The sequence below is a fragment of the Rutilus rutilus genome (genome assembly GCF_951802725.1).
Source record: "Rutilus rutilus genome assembly, chromosome: 9".
Lineage (NCBI taxonomy): Eukaryota > Metazoa > Chordata > Actinopteri > Cypriniformes > Leuciscidae > Rutilus > Rutilus rutilus.
In genome coordinates, this window is record NC_140223.1 from 40,471,208 (window position 1) to 40,490,654 (window position 19,447).

The 19,447-nt window shown below is 40.0% G+C and overlaps 2 protein-coding genes across 3 annotated transcripts in view; both read left to right on the plus strand.

The window, feature by feature from the left end:
* The first annotated feature begins 3,536 nt into the window (after positions 1-3,536).
* LOC311296352 (uncharacterized protein) lies at positions 3,537-5,999 on the plus strand. 2 transcript variants are annotated; one of them, XR_014628570.1, is made up of 6 exons: positions 3,537-3,608; positions 4,003-4,040; positions 4,693-4,856; positions 5,041-5,105; positions 5,272-5,366; positions 5,740-5,999. XR_014628570.1 is itself a non-coding variant. In XM_084418056.1 (4 exons), the coding sequence occupies exons 1-4, from the start codon at positions 4,611-4,613 to the stop codon at positions 5,847-5,849; spliced, it is 516 nt and encodes a 171-aa protein (XP_084274182.1). In that variant the 5' UTR covers positions 3,958-4,610; the 3' UTR covers positions 5,850-5,999. The 2 variants fall into 2 exon arrangements, 1 of the variants encoding a protein (XP_084274182.1); XM_084418056.1 differs by lacking the exon at positions 3,537-3,608 and having other exon boundaries at positions 3,958-4,856.
* A 2,324-nt stretch (positions 6,000-8,323) lies between these two features.
* The window catches only part of LOC311297429 (P2X purinoceptor 4a-like), a 49,873-nt gene continuing 38,749 nt past the window's right edge, over positions 8,324-19,447 (plus strand). Inside the window, exons 1-11 of the mRNA XM_084419677.1 lie at positions 8,324-8,498; positions 8,663-8,807; positions 13,316-13,387; positions 13,673-13,745; positions 13,839-13,869; positions 14,135-14,150; positions 15,100-15,230; positions 15,348-15,428; positions 15,576-15,717; positions 15,864-15,994; positions 18,714-18,807. Of these exons, the coding sequence (XP_084275803.1) occupies positions 8,374-8,498; positions 8,663-8,807; positions 13,316-13,387; positions 13,673-13,745; positions 13,839-13,869; positions 14,135-14,150; positions 15,100-15,230; positions 15,348-15,428; positions 15,576-15,717; positions 15,864-15,994; positions 18,714-18,807 (1,041 nt within the window). The 5' untranslated portion in view covers positions 8,324-8,373. The remainder of the gene's footprint in view (positions 8,499-8,662; positions 8,808-13,315; positions 13,388-13,672; positions 13,746-13,838; positions 13,870-14,134; positions 14,151-15,099; positions 15,231-15,347; positions 15,429-15,575; positions 15,718-15,863; positions 15,995-18,713; positions 18,808-19,447) is intronic.

The following is a 19,447-nucleotide window of genomic DNA, read 5'->3' on the forward strand; positions in this document are numbered from 1 at the left end:
GCCACCAATCACAACTCATTAATGGCTCCCATCATGCATTGCGGTATGAATAAATTATGATCTGAATTGTCTGTGTAATTTACTTTTCCTAATTGAATATTCTGCTCGTCACCATTGTTGAGATGCATAGACTGAATCTTGACGTCTGTGTGTGCCTAAAAGAAAGATTTTTTTTTTTTTTTTAAACAACTTTTAAGAAAGCCTTTGTATTATATCTAAAATTCTGGATATTTATGCAGATTCACAGTTATGCTGTAATCAACAACATAAATCTAAGTCAGAAATAAGGATCTTAATGAGTTCAGTGATCAAGTTCAAATGATGATTGTCATAATATAATCAACACCATCAGATCACTTTTTCTCTTTGTTCATCGGGCAGTTATAAGATACAACAGCCAAACAAAATCTAAAGTAAATGTATAAGGGTCAAGAGCCCGACTAAAGCAAACACCCATCACCATAACGGTGGCTTACAATTTGTGATTTTCTCCTTCAGTGACTCTGCTTGTTAACATCAGGTGTCTTCAATAATGATCAATCATTACTAAATTAATCACTTAATTAGCTCATTAACTTTAACACTCTTGAGTGTTAATTTAACACTCATATTTTAACACTTTACACTCTTGAGTGTGGACTCATATACACTCTCAGGAGTGTTAATTTAACACTGGAGTTTTTGCTGTGTATGCAATGCAACCTTTTTCTCTATTTAACACTTGAATGTCTCCAAAATACACCAAAATGAACATATTCGTGAAATTATAGACCAAAAATAAAAAGCAGCCCCTAGTTGAACAATTAGACATAATAATAAATAAAAAAAACAACAACAAAAAAAAAAAAACACAAATTAAACTAAATAAACAAACTTCCCAGGTCTTTTCGACCACCCTTTATCCCTGAATTTAACTTCACTAGAAACAACACGGGTCCACCGACTCTCTCCCTGAGGAACCGTTCTCCTTATGTCAACTCGCGCCATCACTTCCGTACTTAGCTCTTAGTATGTAGCAAACTATTTACACTGATAGGTTATGCGAAAAAATATCAGTAAAAAAAAAAAAAAAAAAAAAAAAAAAAAAGGGTGGGGGGGCAAAATATAAATTTCCCCACACAGGTGAACATTGTTCAACTGATTGCGTTTGCACTCTTTAGACGCATGCCCATGCAACAATTAAATAAATAAATGAATGAATGATTGACTAATAATAATAATAAAAATGATCAAAACAAGTGTATAAAGTGGGCATTATCAAAGTCTAAAGTCTCTGGCATTATATTTTTAATCCAGTTCATTGCATCAGTGACTCACCCTATTTCTATTGGATTCTACTCTGGTGGATTGTCCAAAAAGGTTTCAACTTCTCCAGGGTTCTCAAAAGTATAAAATGTTCCATTAAAAGACACCTGTAGCCGTGAGGGGAAGAAGAATCTGTAATCCAAACCTTTTGCTCTAAGCTTTTTCTTGACCTCGTTGTAGCGCTGGCGTTTCTTGCTGACCTCGGCTGAAAAATCAGGGAAGAGCATCACTCGCTTGCCTTTGTACAGAACCTCTTTTTTTTCTCTGGCCGCATTCAATACCCGGACTTTGTCTTTGTAATTGAGGAACTTCATTATTAGTGCCCTCGGCGGTGCTTTGTCGTCTGATCTGACACTTGCGATTCTGTGAGCTCGTTCAATAATCAGCGGGATGCGAAGAGGTTCCATCCCCAGTGCGTCAGGAAGCCAATTTTCCAGAAAACCACACGCGTCTCTGCCTTCAGCTTTCTCCGGCAACCCCACCAGCCGTACGTTGGAACGCCGACTGCGATTTTCCAGATCTTCTGTTTTAGCAGACAGCGACTTTATTTTGTCTTCCAACATTTTAGCTGTAGATTGCAGTTTGTTAACGGTGTCCTCGGTCTGAGATATTCTTTCCTCTGCTTCTGTCAGTCTAGCGGAGCAGTCACCTATTTGATTCTTAACGTCAGTCAAAATGGTTAACACCGATTCAAATTTAGCAGAAAACTCGGACTTTAATGAGATGATTGCTTGGAGAATATTATCCAAGTTTGCGGGATTACTTTCCTTCGATGTCTCTGCGTCTGAAGACTCCCGCTAACTTCACCTCCTCGTGGTCTTCGGAGGCGGAGAGCCCTTCATCCCGATCTGATTTAGACGTTTTCCCTCCTTTATTTTTCGACAATTTAGGTGCCATATTTGTTAGGAATATATGAAATATCAGTAAATACTTTCTATTAGTAATGCAAGAGCGATTATTGATGAAATTAGATGAAAGTGGAAGCGACGCAAGATAACGTTACCGCTTATCTCCACGCCATAACCGGAAGTCAAGAGAAAAGGCTTTAGTAGTTAACCAAAGCTAACGACTGTGGTTACATACATCTTCCTAAACTCTATTTTAAAGGTTTAAGAGCTATAAGTGAAGCAGAACAAAAAACGATGAGCTGACTAACGTTAGGCTGTCTAATAGGCGGAAATTAGACCAGTAGACCTACCTTTTTTCTCCCATAAATAAAAACCTTGCTACCCAGCTGGCATTCGACTGACCTTAAACGTTTAAATGTGGTTGAAATAATGTCAGTTTATGGAAAAACATTATTTCAACGTCAAAACAATGTTGAACACCAAATGGTTGAAATGGTGTTGTTAACTCACTGTGGATTCAACATAGACATATAAATCAAATTTGAGTTGTACGTCAAATCAACATTATTTTTACAACCATGACTTTTAAACATTTTGTTGAAATATATCAGTAGAAAAATAACGTTGTTCCAACATCCAAACAATGCTGATCAATTAACTGTTGAAAAAGTGTTGATGCATGAATAATGATACAACGTTGAAAGATCAACTCTGAATTAAACGTTTGTTAAGTAACATTAATTCAACGTCAAAACAACGTTGAACACCAAATGGTTGAAATGGTGTTGTTAACTCGCTACGGATTCAACATAGAAATAAAAATAATTTTTTTAGTTGTACGTCAAATCAACATTATTTTTTTACAACCATGACTTTTAAACATTTTGTTGAAATATATCAGTAGAAAAATAACGTTCCAACATCCAAACAATGCTGATCAATTAACTGTTGAAAAAGTGTTGATACATGAATAATGATACAACGTTGAAAGATCAACTCTGAATTAAACGTTTGTTGAGTCGTGATAAAAGCGCTTTCTAACGTTACATCTTTTTTAATTTTAATTTTTTTTATATTGCATAACACATTTGTTACAATTTGCAGAAAAAAGAAATTGATCTTGTAATACATCATTTAGATACAATTCATGTTTTCATAAGGAAAAAAAATAAAAATAAAATACACATCAGCCAATAGAGAATTGAGAGGCTTTCTACATCTCCTGGCATACTTTAAGAGCAACTCCAGTCTGATTGATCATTTTGGAATATCGTTCAACACAAGAGCTTGATTGGAGGACGGCGGTTGTCCATCACACAACTGTGATTCTATTGGCTCTGACGGTTCCAGACAACACCCGATTGCGCATGCGCGAATTTGGGTCTGTGTCGTCATCGTCAGGCAGATTCTGACCTGGACCGGTTCGGAATGAATTTGGTGGTAACATCTCAAACGGTAAGCAAAGTTTTTGAAGTCACATTTTATAACTAGAAAATTCCTAAATAAATGTTGTGTGTGCCTGACTCTGTCACATTAATACGTATTGTGTTAATTAATATTGTGTGTATGGGCAGAGCCAGAGACTAGTTTTACCGCGAACCGCCGTTGTGTGCTAGCTAACCGCCAACCGCCAACCGCCGTTCTCTCTCTCTCTGTGTGTGTGTGTGTGTGTGTGCGCGCGCGCGCGCAGACTAGTTTAACCGCGAACCGCCGTTGTGTGCGAGGGAGTGTGTGTGCTAGTGTTAGGGATGTCTCTGTTGGTCGAACGCGGCACATTGACACACTTTCCATCCACAAACTTTAAAAAATAAGGTTGAGGTTTCACATTCTTCTTCCTTCTCTTTTCCAGAGATTTGGAAGAACACGACTTGAAAGTCTCCTTCAATGGTGAGTTGTCCCCATACCTAACCCAACCATATATTTGAATCTGAAAGTAATTTAACCCTTAAAACAAAAATCATTTACATTTTTGTAAAATTTAAATACAAGTTGATGTGGAAGATATTATTTAAAAAATGATGAGCACAGCCCTCATTTGATTGAATGTTTTTATGACTTATTTTAAAATTAAATGATTTTCTTTATAAAAAATTTAGGCTTAAAAATATTTAGTTTTTATATTTTACACTCCCAGATGTATCACAAAAAATGGAGATGACAAAATGCAAAATTGAATGAGAATTGAATGTGAAATCTCAAGCTTATTTTTAAAGTTTGTGGATGGAAAGTGTGTCAATGTGCTGCGTTTGACCAACTAGAACAAAATTAAAAATTGCTCCACTGGCAAATTTTTCTATTTATTTTGTGAAAATTTGCATGAAACAAGTGAAAATTGTCTAAATACAAGTTACTTTTTAGTGTATGAGATTATTTTGAATAGAAAATAGACATTTGACTAGAAATATCATAAATATTCTTGGTAAAATTGAGTTTTTGCAGTGCGTTTTTATTGGGCAAATGAAAAAACTTGGATTTTGTGGTGTAGAGCGTACTCAATACATTATAAAAATAATAATCAATCGCTTCTTTTTTTGGCTAGAATTCCAGAAGAGAGTTCTTCAGCTCCTTGTCGAAATCAAGGATACAATTCATGTTGCCACCTCATCTGCTGGAACAAGTTATGAAGTGAAGCCGGCAAAGACTGAAGAAGAGCTTGAAGCTTTAGAGAATCGCTTGGAGGACAAGAATGAGGGAGCAGAACTGGTAAGTTTTAAATAATTCATCTTGTAAAGTGCTGGCAAAGTTTCATTATGACAATTGGCTTGTTCACTTTGGTGACCACTACAAACTCCTCGTCCTCATCATGTGCCTGCTTTGTGGAGGTCTGGACTCTACTGACCACTTTTTCTGGTTATAATTTAAATTTCTTGTTTCTTGTTCTTTTCAGAGTAAACATCTGAAGACGTTGGGAGGCGTTGATGCTGCAGACCATGTGAAGAAGTCAATGGCTGCGTAAGTAACTTTATGTTCCTTTTTTGCATTAGTTTACAGTGATGTTCCCTGTCATATACTGTCATGCACTCCCCCCACACACCCACTTACTCACTCTCTGCTACATTTTCATAATGAACTTGATTGCAATATAATATTCTAATATAAATCTGTTTTACCATGGCAGAACTATCACAAATAAAATGATGGCCATAATGAGCCTCAGAGGAAGAAGTGGGAAGGTTGCCTTCATGAAGACCCGTCTCTACAAGATAATCTGTGGTGAGTTTGCTTTAACATAGTAGTTTTGTAACAGTGTTTTAAATAATTGAATATAGTAAGCAGAATAATAATTCATAAGAAATGAAGAAATCATTTTAGTTGGAGGACTCTACAGAGCATGCTCTAATATTATATACAGTACTCCATTCTGGGCTCTAGACTAACTTCTCTACCGGCAGCACTGGTTACTACCAACTGCCTTTTGTTGCTTGCCCAAGCACATGATTATCAATGACCTTGCACATTGATCAATACTAATTTATATACTTGAAACATTGGCAATTCCACAAAAGTTGATATTTGCAAAATATTTTAATTTGAGAGGTTAACGTTTGCTAATACTGATCTGTTCCCCCCCCCCCCCCCTCATCAGACGCTGTCTTGAGCTCATTTGATACAACTACAACAAAAGTAGACGAATACATGGCCAAATACTTGAAATATGCACCAGAGAGGATAGGTGGCGGTGGCAGAAAGAAGTAACAAGAAGGGAAGATTTAACCAGCCGTGTTCAATGTTGCCCAATGTTTGGGCCGTTTTTCTAAAGGTTAAAGTTCGACACATGTGTAAAATGATGTTGTGTGGAATGTTGGCACACTTGCAGCCATGCAATAAAGCATGTTTCTTACGTCAGTGAAATGTCTTTATTAATCTTCTTCCTGGTCTTGCTTTGACCAATTGGCTTCTTCCTAGCTGACTGTGCGTGTCCGCAAACTTAGTGTTTATGTATCCATTTCAAGGTGTTTAGTGTTATTGTTGAACACATCAATACTTTAGTGAAAACAGTTTTAACAAAAACTATGTTGAAAAGCAGGACTTTACAGTGACGTTGAAATTTCAACGTTGATTAAATTTGCAAAATCTAAACTAAAATCAATATTGATTCAACGTTGGCGAATTCACCTATGTTGAGAAACGTGACGTTGGAATGACGTTGCTATTTCAACGTTGATTAGATTGACGTTGGAATGACGTTGCTATTTCAACGTTGATTAGATATGCAAAATCTAAACAAAATCCAACGGTTATCCAACACTGACACCTGACGTTGATTTAACGCTGACTCTACGTTAAAATGCCAGCTGGGTACTTGGGGTATTTTACATGCACAGTGCCAACTTCGAGTCAGTAAAATAATAAAAAACAATAATTTAATGCTGGTATCCAAAACATTTAATTCAATTCAAGTATTATATTAGATACATTTTAAAACTTCAATGCACACGTATAATAAGCCTAGTAATAAGTAGACATTTAAAATACATCAATAACTGATATCATAGTTTAACACAGATAAAATCAGAGTTAAGGCTTGCTTTACGTGTTGCTCGACGAGGACTTCTTAATCGTTGTGACTTTTCAATCCTGAGGAGACAAAATGCCGCAAGCCTCCCGCCCGCCGCGGAGTGAGGAAGAGGTGGAGTTATGAGGATTCTCAGACAGTTAAGTGTCCCATGGAGTTAAGAGATTTGCTCTCAAGCTATTTTCAACACTTTAGATTGGTTAATAATTTGTAAAAATAACAGTAGGCTACCACGTGGGGACTGACCAATAGCATCGATTTGTGAAAAAATATGAAATTGACCAAATTTGGACATACAAGGTTTCCACCCGACAGGCGACAGCGACGATATGTAGTTAATTATATGTCAGGAATAAGAGGGCACAGTGGAACCGTCACCATGCCTGTTGCTGAGTCTCAACGGATGAAATCGCGCTCCGAGGCAGGGTGGTGTGCTGACCAGAGGTGAGGGGGCACAGTAACCTAGGTGGCCGGGCCAGGCCCCCTGGGGCCCCCTCGTGGCGCCGACCCTGACAACAATGCAGGTTTCTTGCGAGTGATGCGGTCCGAGGACTTTTCTATCGCTTCAGAGGTGTGTGTGTGTGTGTGTGTGTTTGTGTGTCTAAAATGTAACTCTGACTGTTTTACTTGCCTTTTGTTAAATAGTCACTCATTATTATAATTTAGATATTTCGATAATACCTCAAGTGTTTGGAACGTATGCTTAGTTTGTGCAAATTTCTATGTCACTGTCCATCTTTATTATGTGGGTTTAGGGGGCGCGTAGATCTCTAGGCTATGTACGGAACTTTTTTATTTTTAAGCGGAAAATGTATTATTTTCAAATATATGCATTTATAGTGTGTATATAAACAAATATATATTTTATAATGGCATAATTATACATATGCATGTACATTTATATGTTTTAAATAGAATTATGATTACTGTAGTAGGCTAATATGTGTAGCAGGGCATTCAGTTACTTTTGAAAGGACAAAAATAAGGTGTCAGTGTATTACATTAGACTTTAACTTTGCCAGCTATAAAAAAAATATAGCATTTCCTCACGTTTTACCACTTATTTTTTAGTGACAGTCGATATGCATGGGCCACTGGCTTTGACCACACCCACTCCCCTCCCTTCTTATCACAGCCATCCACGCCCATTTAAGTTGCATTTTTCTAAAAGATTGTGAGCTAGACTTGAGCTGAAAGAGGGGGGTTTCATGACCCTTTAAATAGGAGGCACTCTTCACTGATAGGTGATTTCAAGTGTCAATCACCACCATTTACTTCATTCATTCTGTCACATACAGATTGAAAATGAATTATAGAATTATTTATGATAATAATAAGTTTAGGCTGCAGACTAATAACAAACACATAAATGCATTACATTAAAAGTTTATGTAGGGTATGGTCATGAATTAAATTAAGACAAGGCACATTTTGTAAAACAGATGTACACTAAGTGATCCCTGACGGATCCATGACCATGTTTTCACCGAGGGCCGAACGGACCAGGCGACCCGATGAAGGAGCTGGGACAGTGTGCACAGGAGGAACCACACCAGCACAGATTCTTGGTTCTCTGATTGGTGTCTCTGCAGTCTTATAGTACACGCCTACGAACTTAAGACCTCTTTCACTTTTTCTCTAACAGAAAGAGAAGAGAACGTGAGAGGATTGAAATCTCAACTATATGAAAGAGCCTAAATCACAATGGAGAAGTTTTTGAAGAGCCTTTTTTGTGAATACTCTACACCACGAATACTAGTGGTAAAATCCTGTAGAATCGGAATATTTTATCGCCTGTATCAGATGTTAGCGATTACTTTTATTCTCTTGTAAGTTGCAACCTTAGAAAATTCAGAGTCATCAATTTACAGTGTAGTCTTTATCTAATCTAAATGATTTGTAAACAAATGACAATTCACACAGTTAATTTCACAGAACTTCACCATAGTAATGTTTACTTATACTTTTTTACTTGTATGTGATTCTGTTACAGTGGTGTGGTTCTGCGTCGAGAACACCAGACCACTGACAACATCCTCAGCTCTGTCACAACCAAAGTGAAAGGCATTGCTCTAACAAACACCAGCGAGCTCGGTGAACAGATCTGGGATGTGGCTGACTACATCATCCCATCTCAGGTAGTCTGTTGATATGGTGAGAGGTACAGGCTAGATGATTTTAACTGCACAAATGAACCCTTGACAGTGCCAACACATCACCTCAGTGATCACAGAGAAGTTATTGGCTGAAGGATTTTTTGCATGCTCATACACTGCTTTGTGTTTGCTCTATTAACTTACTAAAGTTATTTACAATGTTAGTAAAAGAAAAAAGTATGCTATAATACAGTGGTTCTGATGAGCCTTTTGTGTTATCACTATTTTACCACATTGTGTGTAATTTTGTGTTATCTTGGTTAAGAGGGATAAAAACTTGTTCGGCTAAAAGTAGCCCAAACTGTATTGTTCTTAACTAGACTCACGAATGTGTTAAGAAATAACACAGGATGTGTGGTTTTTAACAGCATGTGTGGTTTTTAACAGGCGTTAGAATTACAAACAATGCATACAGTATTTTTTATTTACAGGCATAAAAACAGTGACTTCGATTGCCATATTAGGATGAAGAGAAGGCGAAACTGTACACAAACTTTATTGGTTCTTGTGTGTATTGTCAGGCAGTGTTGGAGGTAACTCATTACAAGTAACTTGAGTTACATAATCAGATTTTAGATTTTTTTCAAGTAACTAGTGAAGTAACGTATTATTTACAACAAAATATCTGAGTTACTTTTTCAAATAAGTAACGCAAGTTTACTTTGTTTTCCCATTTATTGACTGACAGCTCTCCTGTCCCCATGTTGAGACAAATCAAAGTGCAGAGGCGTTTTGTGTGTGTGTGTGTGTGTTTATGTGTGTGTGTGTGTAAACATGATGGTTATTGTAATAATAGACTAAATGTTAGCGTGCATTTACTCATCTCACTTACACAAAAAAAATAAATAATAATAATTCCTCAAAACCAGTGAAAATGCAGAATCATGTAATATTATGTAACATGCCGGCAGGCTGTGGCATATCATTAACAGCTATCTAGCAGGGGACTCTCTCGAGATGCCAGATTATATTTTTCTGTTGATATAAAAAAATCGGGTAGATTTAGCAATATAGCGGCTGTATATGCGTTTCTGCATTTCTGATGATTGTTAGAAGGCAGATTGAGAGGGCGAATGGGAACATAGTTTGTGAAACATTAGCAACACATTATTAGCTGTTTGAGAACATAGTCAAGCAAAAGGATAATCATATTAATTACTGTTATGTGTCAGACATTGTAAAGACCTGTCACGTTTTGGGTTTGTTCATGTCATGTTTCCATGTCTGTCATGTGATTTCCTGTTTGTCATGTGATCCTGCCATGTGTCTTGTTATTGGTTAGTTGTCTGATCATTGTTCACAGGTGTCTTGTCATTAGTCTGTGTATTTAAGCCCTCATGTTTGCCATGTGTCTTGGTTAAGTATTGTTTCCTGTAACCACTGTTGTAAGTCCTGTTCAGGTTGAGGTTGAGGTTGAGGTTGAGGTTGAGGTTGAGGTTGAGGTTCATGTTCATGTCTTGTTTTGAGTTTTCATGCCATGCCACGCCATGTTTTTGTTTCATGTTTGGTTTTGTTTATAATAAACTGCACATTTACACTTGCCTCCAGTGGATCACTTTACAGAATACTTGACCTCCAACAATGAACCCAGTGGTTGCCCTCCTAAACCTACGCCAGGGGAAATCTTCCCCTGTAAACGTATGTGGAGAAATTTTGTGGACTGTGTTGCCAGGTAAAATTTAATGATGTGGCTCTTAAAGACATTTTTCGTTTTGGGCTGAATGATCCGGTGCGGTCCCAATTGCCAGGGGGAAAAATTTGTTTTTTCCCTGGCCCAGTATATTGACTATGCCCTTTTGTTAAGCGGCTCAACTCTTACTGTGGGTTTAACGGATGAGGAACACCGCAAACCCACAGTATCCTCTCAGCCTGAACCACTTCACGCCATGTCTGCCAAGTCTGAGTCTCTTCACGCCATGTCTGCCAAGTCTGAGTCTCTTCACGCCATGTCTGCCAAGTCTGTGTCTCTTCATGCCATGTCTGCCAAGTCTGAGTCTCTTCACGCCATGTCTGCCAAGTCTGAGTCTCTTCACGCCATGTCTGCCAAGTCTGAGTCTCTTCACGCCATGTCTGCCAAGTCTGTGTCTCTTCACGCCATGTCTGCCAAGTCTGAGTCTCTTCACGCCATGTCTGCCAAGTCTGAGTCTCTTCACGCCATGTCTGCCAAGTCTGAGTCTCTTCACGCCATGTCTGCCAAGTCTGTGTCTCTTCACGTCATGTCTGCCATGTCTGAGTCTGTTCATGCCACGTCTGCTGCCGAGCCAGTGTCTCCGGACAAGATGGCCGCCGCTGAGCCAGTGTCTCCGGACAAGATGGCCGCCGCCACGCCTGAACCTGAGCCCTCAGCAGAGATGGCTGCCACTAATCATGAGCCCTCAGTGACCGCTACACTAACCATTATGGCCACAGCCATATGGTGTGTGTGGTCGGTGCACACATTTAAAGGTCACGTCTGCCGAGCCAGAGACTGTTCATGTCACGTCTGCCGAGCCAGAGACTGAGCCAGAGACTGTTCATGTCACGTCTGCCGAGCCAGAGACTGAGCCAGAGACTGTTCACGTCATGTCTGCCGAGCCAGAGACTGTTCACGTCACGTCTGCCGAGACTTTGCACGTCATATCTGTTCCTGAGCATCTGCCATCTGTTCCATACAGTTCATACACCTGAACTGTATGGTCCACCTTGGCCACCTGCACAGCCTGCTTCGCCCACGCCTTGCCAAGACCCAGGTCCGCCCACGCCTTGACACGACCCAGGTCCGCCCACGCCTTGACATGACCCAGGCCCGCCCACGCCTTGTCACGACCCAGGCCCGCCCACGCCTTGACACGATCCAGGCCCGCCCACGCCTTGACACGACCCAGGCCCGCCCACGCCTTGACACGACCCAGGCCCGCCCACGCCTTGACACGACCCAGGCCCGCCCACGCCTTGACACGACCCAGGTCCGCCCACGCCTTGACACGACCCAGGCCCGCCCACGCCTTGACACGACCCAGGTCCACCCACGCCTTGTCACGACCCAGGCCCGCCCACGCCTTGACACGATCCAGGCCCGCCCACGCCTTGACACGACCCAGGTCCGCCCACGCCATGCCACGACCCAGGTCCGCCCACGCCTTGACACGACCCAGGTCCGCCCACGCCTTGACACGACCCAGGCCCGCCCACGCCTTGACACGACCCAGGCCCGCCCACGCCTTGACACGACCCAGGCCCGCCCACGCCTTGACACGACCCAGGTCCGCCCACGCCTTGTCACGACCCAGGCCCGCCCACGCCTTGACACGATCCAGGCCCGCCCACGCCTTGACACGACCCAGGTCCGCCCACGCCATGCCACGACCCAGGTCCGCCCACGCCTTGACACGACCCAGGTCCGCCCACGCCTTGACACGACCCAGGCCCGCCCACGCCTTGACACGACCCAGGTCCACCCACGCCTTGTCACGACCCAGGCCCGCCCACGCCTTGACACGATCCAGGCCCGCCCACGCCTTGTCACGACCCAGGTCCGCCCACGCCATGCCACGACCCAGGCCCGCCCACGCCTTGACACGACCCAGGTCCGGCCACGCCTTGTCACGACCCAGGTCCACCCACGCCATGCCACGACCCATGTCCTGTCCCCCTGCACGGGCCTGGCCCACCATCCCTCCCCCAAGACCGCCACCGCTCCACCACCCTCCTTGAACATTTTTTCTTTTGTTTGGGTGTCGGGAGCCACCCTTAGAGAGGGGGGATCTGTCACGTTTTGGGTTTGTTCATGTCATGTTTCCATGTCTGTCATCCGATTTCCTGTTTGTCATGTGATCCTGCCATGTGTCTTGTCATTGGTTAATTGTCTGATCATTGTTCACAGGTGTCCCTTGCCTTGTCATTAGTCTGTGTATTTAAGCCCTCATGTTTGCCATGTGTCTTGGTCAAGTATTGTTTCCTGTAACCACTGTTGTAAGTCCTGTTCATGTTCATGTCTGGTTTTGAGTTTTCATGCCACGCAACGTCATGTTTTTGTTTCATGTTTGGTTTTGTTTATAATAAACTGCACTTGGGTTCTCATTTACACTTGCCTCCGGTGGATCACTTTACAAGAGCGATACCATTGTGCAGTTTCTCTCAGTAAGTTGACCGAGTGAATCTGTGAGCTGGTGTGAGTGAGTAGAGGCGGGGCTAATTAGCATATTCATAGATCCACGTAAACTAAATCAAGCAAGGGTGTAGAGTTACATTCAAGCTATTTTAATGCTTGTAGACATTTTTTTTTTTTTCACAGGATAAAACGTTTAAATGTGTCATTTTGGTGATCAAAGATGAGTTTTATGGGATAAAATGTCTTTCTGCTCTTTGTTGGATTCGCATAACATTCTATTGGCCAACATGTATGCAGTCTGGGATAGTCACATTCTATCAACATGCCTTTAGACATCTTATACTCATGAGGAACTATTTCAGGTGTCACTGATCACATTCACATGTTTTGCATGTTGCAGGAGGACAGTTCTTTCTTCCTGATGACCAACATGATCCTCACACCAAACCAAACACTGTCAAAATGTGCAGAGGTGAGACATGAAGAAAATGTGCTCTCTCGTAATCTTTCCTCTTCTTTGAGCTTCCATTTAGACACAGGCACAAACACAACTAAAATTACATCTCAAAACAAATTCCGAATAATGTATAACATTATATCAATGTCATTCAACTTATTGAATGACCATAAAAGATTCGGCTGTTAATTTATTTTAAAACTATATCAACTGATTTGACATTTACCCGTCTTTGGCTTAGTATTACATTTATGATTTTTTTGTATTACATTACTTGGTATTAATTTTAATTTCATTTAGTATCCAACCCTGAAATCCATTTGCACATCTGACATGAACTGCACCAAAGGCTTTAAAGATGCTCGAGGGAATGGTATGGCTCAATCTGTACACTGCATACAAAATATTACTTTTTGTGACTTGAAATGCAGGCAGTATTGACTATTAAGACATGCCTCTGTTTTAGGTGTTCAGACAGGTACACAGCAAAAACTCCAGTGTTAAATTAACACTCCTGAGAGTGTATATGAGTCCACACTCAAGAGTGTAAAGTGTTAAAATATGAGTGTTAAATTAACACTCAAGAGTGTTAAAGTTAATGAGCTAATTAAGTGATTAATTTAGTAATGATTGATCATTATTGAAGACACCTGATGTTAACAAGCAGAGTCACTGAAGGAGAAAATCACAAATTGTAAGCCACCGTTATGGTGATGGGTGTTTGCTTTAGTCGGGCTCTTGACCCTTATACATTTACTTTAGATTTTGTTTGGCTGTTGTATCTTATAACTGCCCGATGAACAAAGAGAAAAAGTGATCTGATGGTGTTGATTATATTATGACAATCATCATTTGAACTTGATCACTGAACTCATTAAGATCCTTATTTCTGACTTAGATTTATGTTGTTGATTACAGCATAACTGTGAATCTGCATAAATATCCAGAATTTTAGATATAATACAAAGGCTTTCTTAAAAGTTGTTTAAAAAAAAAAAAAAAATCTTTCTTTTAGGCACACACAGACGTCAAGATTCAGTCTATGCATCTCAACAATGGTGACGAGCAGAATATTCAATTAGGAAAAGTAAATTACACAGACAATTCAGATCATAATTTATTCATACCGCAATGCATGATGGGAGCCATTAATGAGTTGTGATTGGTGGCAGCGACTGCAACATGCTTTATTATTGTCACCATTGTTGAGATTTACAGGCTGATTATTGATGTCTGTGTTTCTAAATAAATTCATTTGAAAGTCTTTTGATCAGAACAATGGTTATGAAATATTTTTGGATTATATGAAAAATACTGAAAATCACGTGCTGTAGAATCACAGAGCTGCTGTAACTAACAAGTTAAGCCATCTCAATAAGTTTTGTTTTACAGATCACAACATGATTATGTCAAAACATAACCAACACCATCAGATCACATTGTCTCTTTGTTCATCTGACTGTTATAAATCAATAACAGCAGACAAGCAAAATTTAAAGTAAATGTATAAGGGTCAAGAGCCCAACTAAAGCAAACACCCATCACCTTAATGGTAACTTACAATTAGTGATTTCCTCCTTCAGTGATTCTGCTTGTTAACATCAGGTGTCTTCAATAATGCTCAATCATCACTAAATTAATCACTTAATTATCTCATTAACTTTAACACTCTTGAGTGTTAATTTAACACTCATATTTTAACACTTTACACTTTTGAGTGTGGACTCATATACACTCCCAGGAGTGTTAATTTAACACTGGAGTTTTTGCTGTGTAGATGTGTCGATTTCTCAGACTCAGAGAAGACATGTGAGGTGATGGCCTGGTGTCCTGTGGAGAAGAAAGTCGAACCACCGAAGTAAAACTCCCACCACTCACCATCTCGAACAAAACAAAAATAGTTTTAGTAGTAGTAATAGTAGTTTTAGCAGTAAAGTTATTCATAATATTCATGTTTTTTGCCTTGATATTTCAGTCCAGCACTCCTGGCAGATGCTGAAAACTTCACGATATTCATAAAGAATAATATTCAATTCACCAAATTTAACTTCAAAAAGTATGTTCATCTCTAACACATATTTCAGCACCGTTTTTTCTGTATTTTAACTACAAATGTGCAACAGAAGTGCTGCAAATCAAACATATAAATTTTACTTAATAAAGTGAGTTAATGTAGTGTTGCTTATTTCTTTATTTCTTGCAGAAGGAATATCCTACCAAACATGAACCGCTCCTACTTGGCAAACTGTGTGTTCAACAGGAATACTGACCCTAACTGCCCAATTTTCAGAATCAAAGATATTTTTGAAGAGACTCGAGAGGATTTTCAGACCATGGCAGTCTATGTCAGAAACTAATTTTATGTTTATTTGACATTGATCTTATCATGAATAAGCTTTAATCCCCTTATGATACTCTGTTGATGAATATGTGTTTTGTTGGTACACTGCTGTAGAACTGACTGACATCTTTAAGTGTTTTCTGTGCTCAGGGGGGAATAATGGCAGTGCAAATCCAGTGGGATTGTGACCTGGATATTGACTCGTGTGCTCCCCAGTACTCCTTCCGCAGAATAGACAAGAAGGACCCAGAAAGTACTGAAACCCCAGTGCACAACTTACGGTAAAATATGTTTGTACTGTAACTATGTAGTTCAGTCCTGCGTGTTCGGTCTTTTCAGTGTGGCAAAGTAATATAATTCCAATTCAACTTTTATCTGAGTCCATTTTATCACAACCTCGAATTTAGGTTAGAATGCCAATTAGTTATTGAGCATTTATATAATAATTTATCTACACACTTGATTATTCTATTTAACTCTTTAAATCTTTAACTCTTTAAAATGTGAAATCACACTCACATTCGGATTCCTACAACACTTCGAGTCTCACACCAGCCGGATATACGGATCTTATAATCACAAACTAATCGGTCCTGGTCATTAGACAGAGGCAATTGACTTGTACCTTTAGATGCCACACCATGCTTGCTTATTTCTAATAGTGTGCTTTTTAGTGCCCATAGATCTGTACACACGTAATTAAGGTAAGACTATATCTAATGAGATGTCATGACCATTACCATATAAATAAGCTGACCAACTTTAGTTACCTTAGGTTTCATCAAACAAATGTGTTCTATTGACCAACATGTATGCAGTCTGGGATAGTTACATTCTATCAACATGCCTTTAGACATTCTTATACTCATGAGGGAGTATTTCAGGTGTCACTGATAACTATCACATGTTTTTGCATGTTGCAGGAGGACAGTTCTTTCTTTCCGACAAACTCGTCGGTCATGGTCATTAGACAGAGGCAATTGACTTATACCCTTAGATGCCACACCATGCTTGCTTATTTCTAATAGTGTGCTATTTAGTGCTCGTAGATCTGTACACACTCTTCTAAGAGACTTGTTTTCTTCTAAGAGACTTTATATAATCATGCCATGGTTTCCCATGTACACTTAGTTAGAATAATATTAAAATAATACGAGGTTGAGGCTTACCCTATTTAGATTGGTCTAGCAACACTCTGTTGCTCTAAACGGAAATTTCATTTTTAGCCCCTACATCCAATTTTTTAGGCAGAGCTCTAAAACTTAATTCGGCCTGCCCCAGTGCTCCACCTATTCTGAGAGTGTACTTACACTAGACATGGTTGGTTGTTCTTGTATCATGCCCTGGTGTGATTTCTCCCCCTTTCAGTAGCTTAGTCGGTATAGGGTCTAACATACATGTTGTTGATTTAGATGATTTAACGAGTTTAGACAATTCTTCCTCCCCTATAGCAACGAATGAATGGAGTTGTTCCATAGGGACACTACAATGCACTGCCTGATACGATACTGTAGTAGACGTTTGCATAGTTATAATTTTTTCCCTAATATTATCAATCTTGGAAGTAAAGGAGTTCATAAAGTCTTTTCTGCTATACTTTTTGGAAACTTCAGAATTAGAAGCTTTATTTCTCTTTAATTTAGCCACTGTATCAAATAAATACCTAGGGTTGTGTTTGTTTTCTTCTAAGAGCCAAAAAATGCGAAAAAAGTCTAATTTTGTTTTCTTCCAGCTATGCTCCATTTTTCCTCTTGCAACATTTCTTTAAATACTCAGACCAAGACAAAACATCCACCAAAGTGAAACATGAATTACAATAAGAATTTGCATTAATCAAGACCCCAGAGCTTGGTAGTTTAACAGCGTACCCCGCTCCTGTGGCCGGCCAGTCTATAGGCAGGAACAACTTTGTTGTTCGTTTTCTGAAGGTGGCTAGAAGGCTGAACCGGCTTTGTCTCCTTACTATTCCAACATCTACAGTCCTTAGGGCCATTAGGGGCCCACCCTTCGAGCCGCTCCAGTCGGCCGAGCTGTGGCACTTTCCGCTATAGACCGCCGTCCTACTAGCCCCAGCGTCGGTCAAGCAAGTGTGTGACTTGCAAGCACTCTCTGTGAGCGCATCTTGCCTTGATTTTCTGTAAAGTCATCCTCAAACCAAGACACAGCTATGTACCTAACATGCTCTCTACTCCATTCAGAGCACAGGTAATTTTCCCAAAGGTTTTGTTAGTAACAAGTATGTTTCTTTCAGCCAAGACTCCTTGAGTTTGATGCTTTAATACATGATTTCATCTCATCTCGACTAGACTACTGCAACTCAATGTATATAGGTATTAGCCAATCCTATATAAATCGCTTACAATCAGTCCAAAACATAGCTGCTAGACTTCTGACTGGCACTCGCAAATGCGAACAAATCACCCCCGACTTACACTCTTTGCACTAAGGTTTTAAATGGACTAGCACCTTCTTATCAGCTAGATGTTTAAAGTCACCGAAAAAAGTTGACCAGGCTTTTGCCATAGCCGGCCCTAAACTGTGGAACAGCCTTCCACTCTTTTATTAGAATAATCTTGTCAGAATCACATTTTAAAGCAAAATTAAAAACCTCTTTTTGAGAAGGCTTATAATCAAATGGGAGTCCACCCCGAGTCAAATGGGGTTTGTCTAAACATCAATTGTGTGTTTGTCTTATTGTCATATTGTTTTTTGTCTTTTAGTTTTCTTCTAAATTATGTTGTTCAGCGCAATGCTCAACCACTGTTGTTTTTTGGGCTTTATAATTAAATTGAGATTGACTCAGTGACTCAGGATGAGGATGCCCATGTTGAAGAGAGTTTAAAAGCTAATTTCCATAAAAGTCCTTTGTTTTCTAAGAGTGTAGCCCTTTCTGAGTCTAGACAGCTTGGTTCCAGTCTAACAGTAACTAGTAAAGATGATTCTTCAGAAGAAGTGAACAAATGTTGCAAATAAATGGGTGTTTTTGTGTAATCTTTACAGATTTGCTAAATACTACAAGAACAGTGATGGCAAAGACACCAGGACCCTGATCAAGGGATATGGCATTCGTTTAGATGTTCTGGTTTATGGCCAGGTGAGTTTTCCAAATAAGGACAGTTTAACCTTTGTTAATGACATTAAACTTAATAAAATGCAGTTATAACGTTATAAAACGTCTAGGTTACCTATTGTAACCCCCGTTCCCTGAAGGAGGGAACGAAGACATTATGTCAGTGCCTAACAAATTAGGTCTCGCCTGAGAGTCCTATAACCTTCTCGTGTTAACAGAACCAGTCAATGGACATTGGCAAGTGAGATTTGCATCGCAAACCATGCCCTGTACTGCAGGTATATAGAAATCAAGCAGAGAGACACTCATCAAGCTTTCACTGAAGAGCTGAGCAGTGCCCGGTCGCTCAGCGGTGAGCACAGGGATTGTGACGATGGGAAGTAGAGTCTCCGTTTCCTCCTTCAGGGAACAGGGTTACAATAGGTAACATCGACGTTTTCATTCAGTCAGTCACTATGAGTTACGTCAGTGCCTGATGAATTGGGATCCCTAAGAAAAACGCCACAATTGCTGCACCTTCCAGTGCCCCGTATAAGCCGCCTGATCCTCCCGCACCCCTTGGACAGGGCTTACATAAAGAAGTCAATCACTGCTGTTCCTACTTGCTCCAAACACTGGGAAAGCGGGCCTAATCCATCCAGAAAGGGACGCTATCAGAGACCAC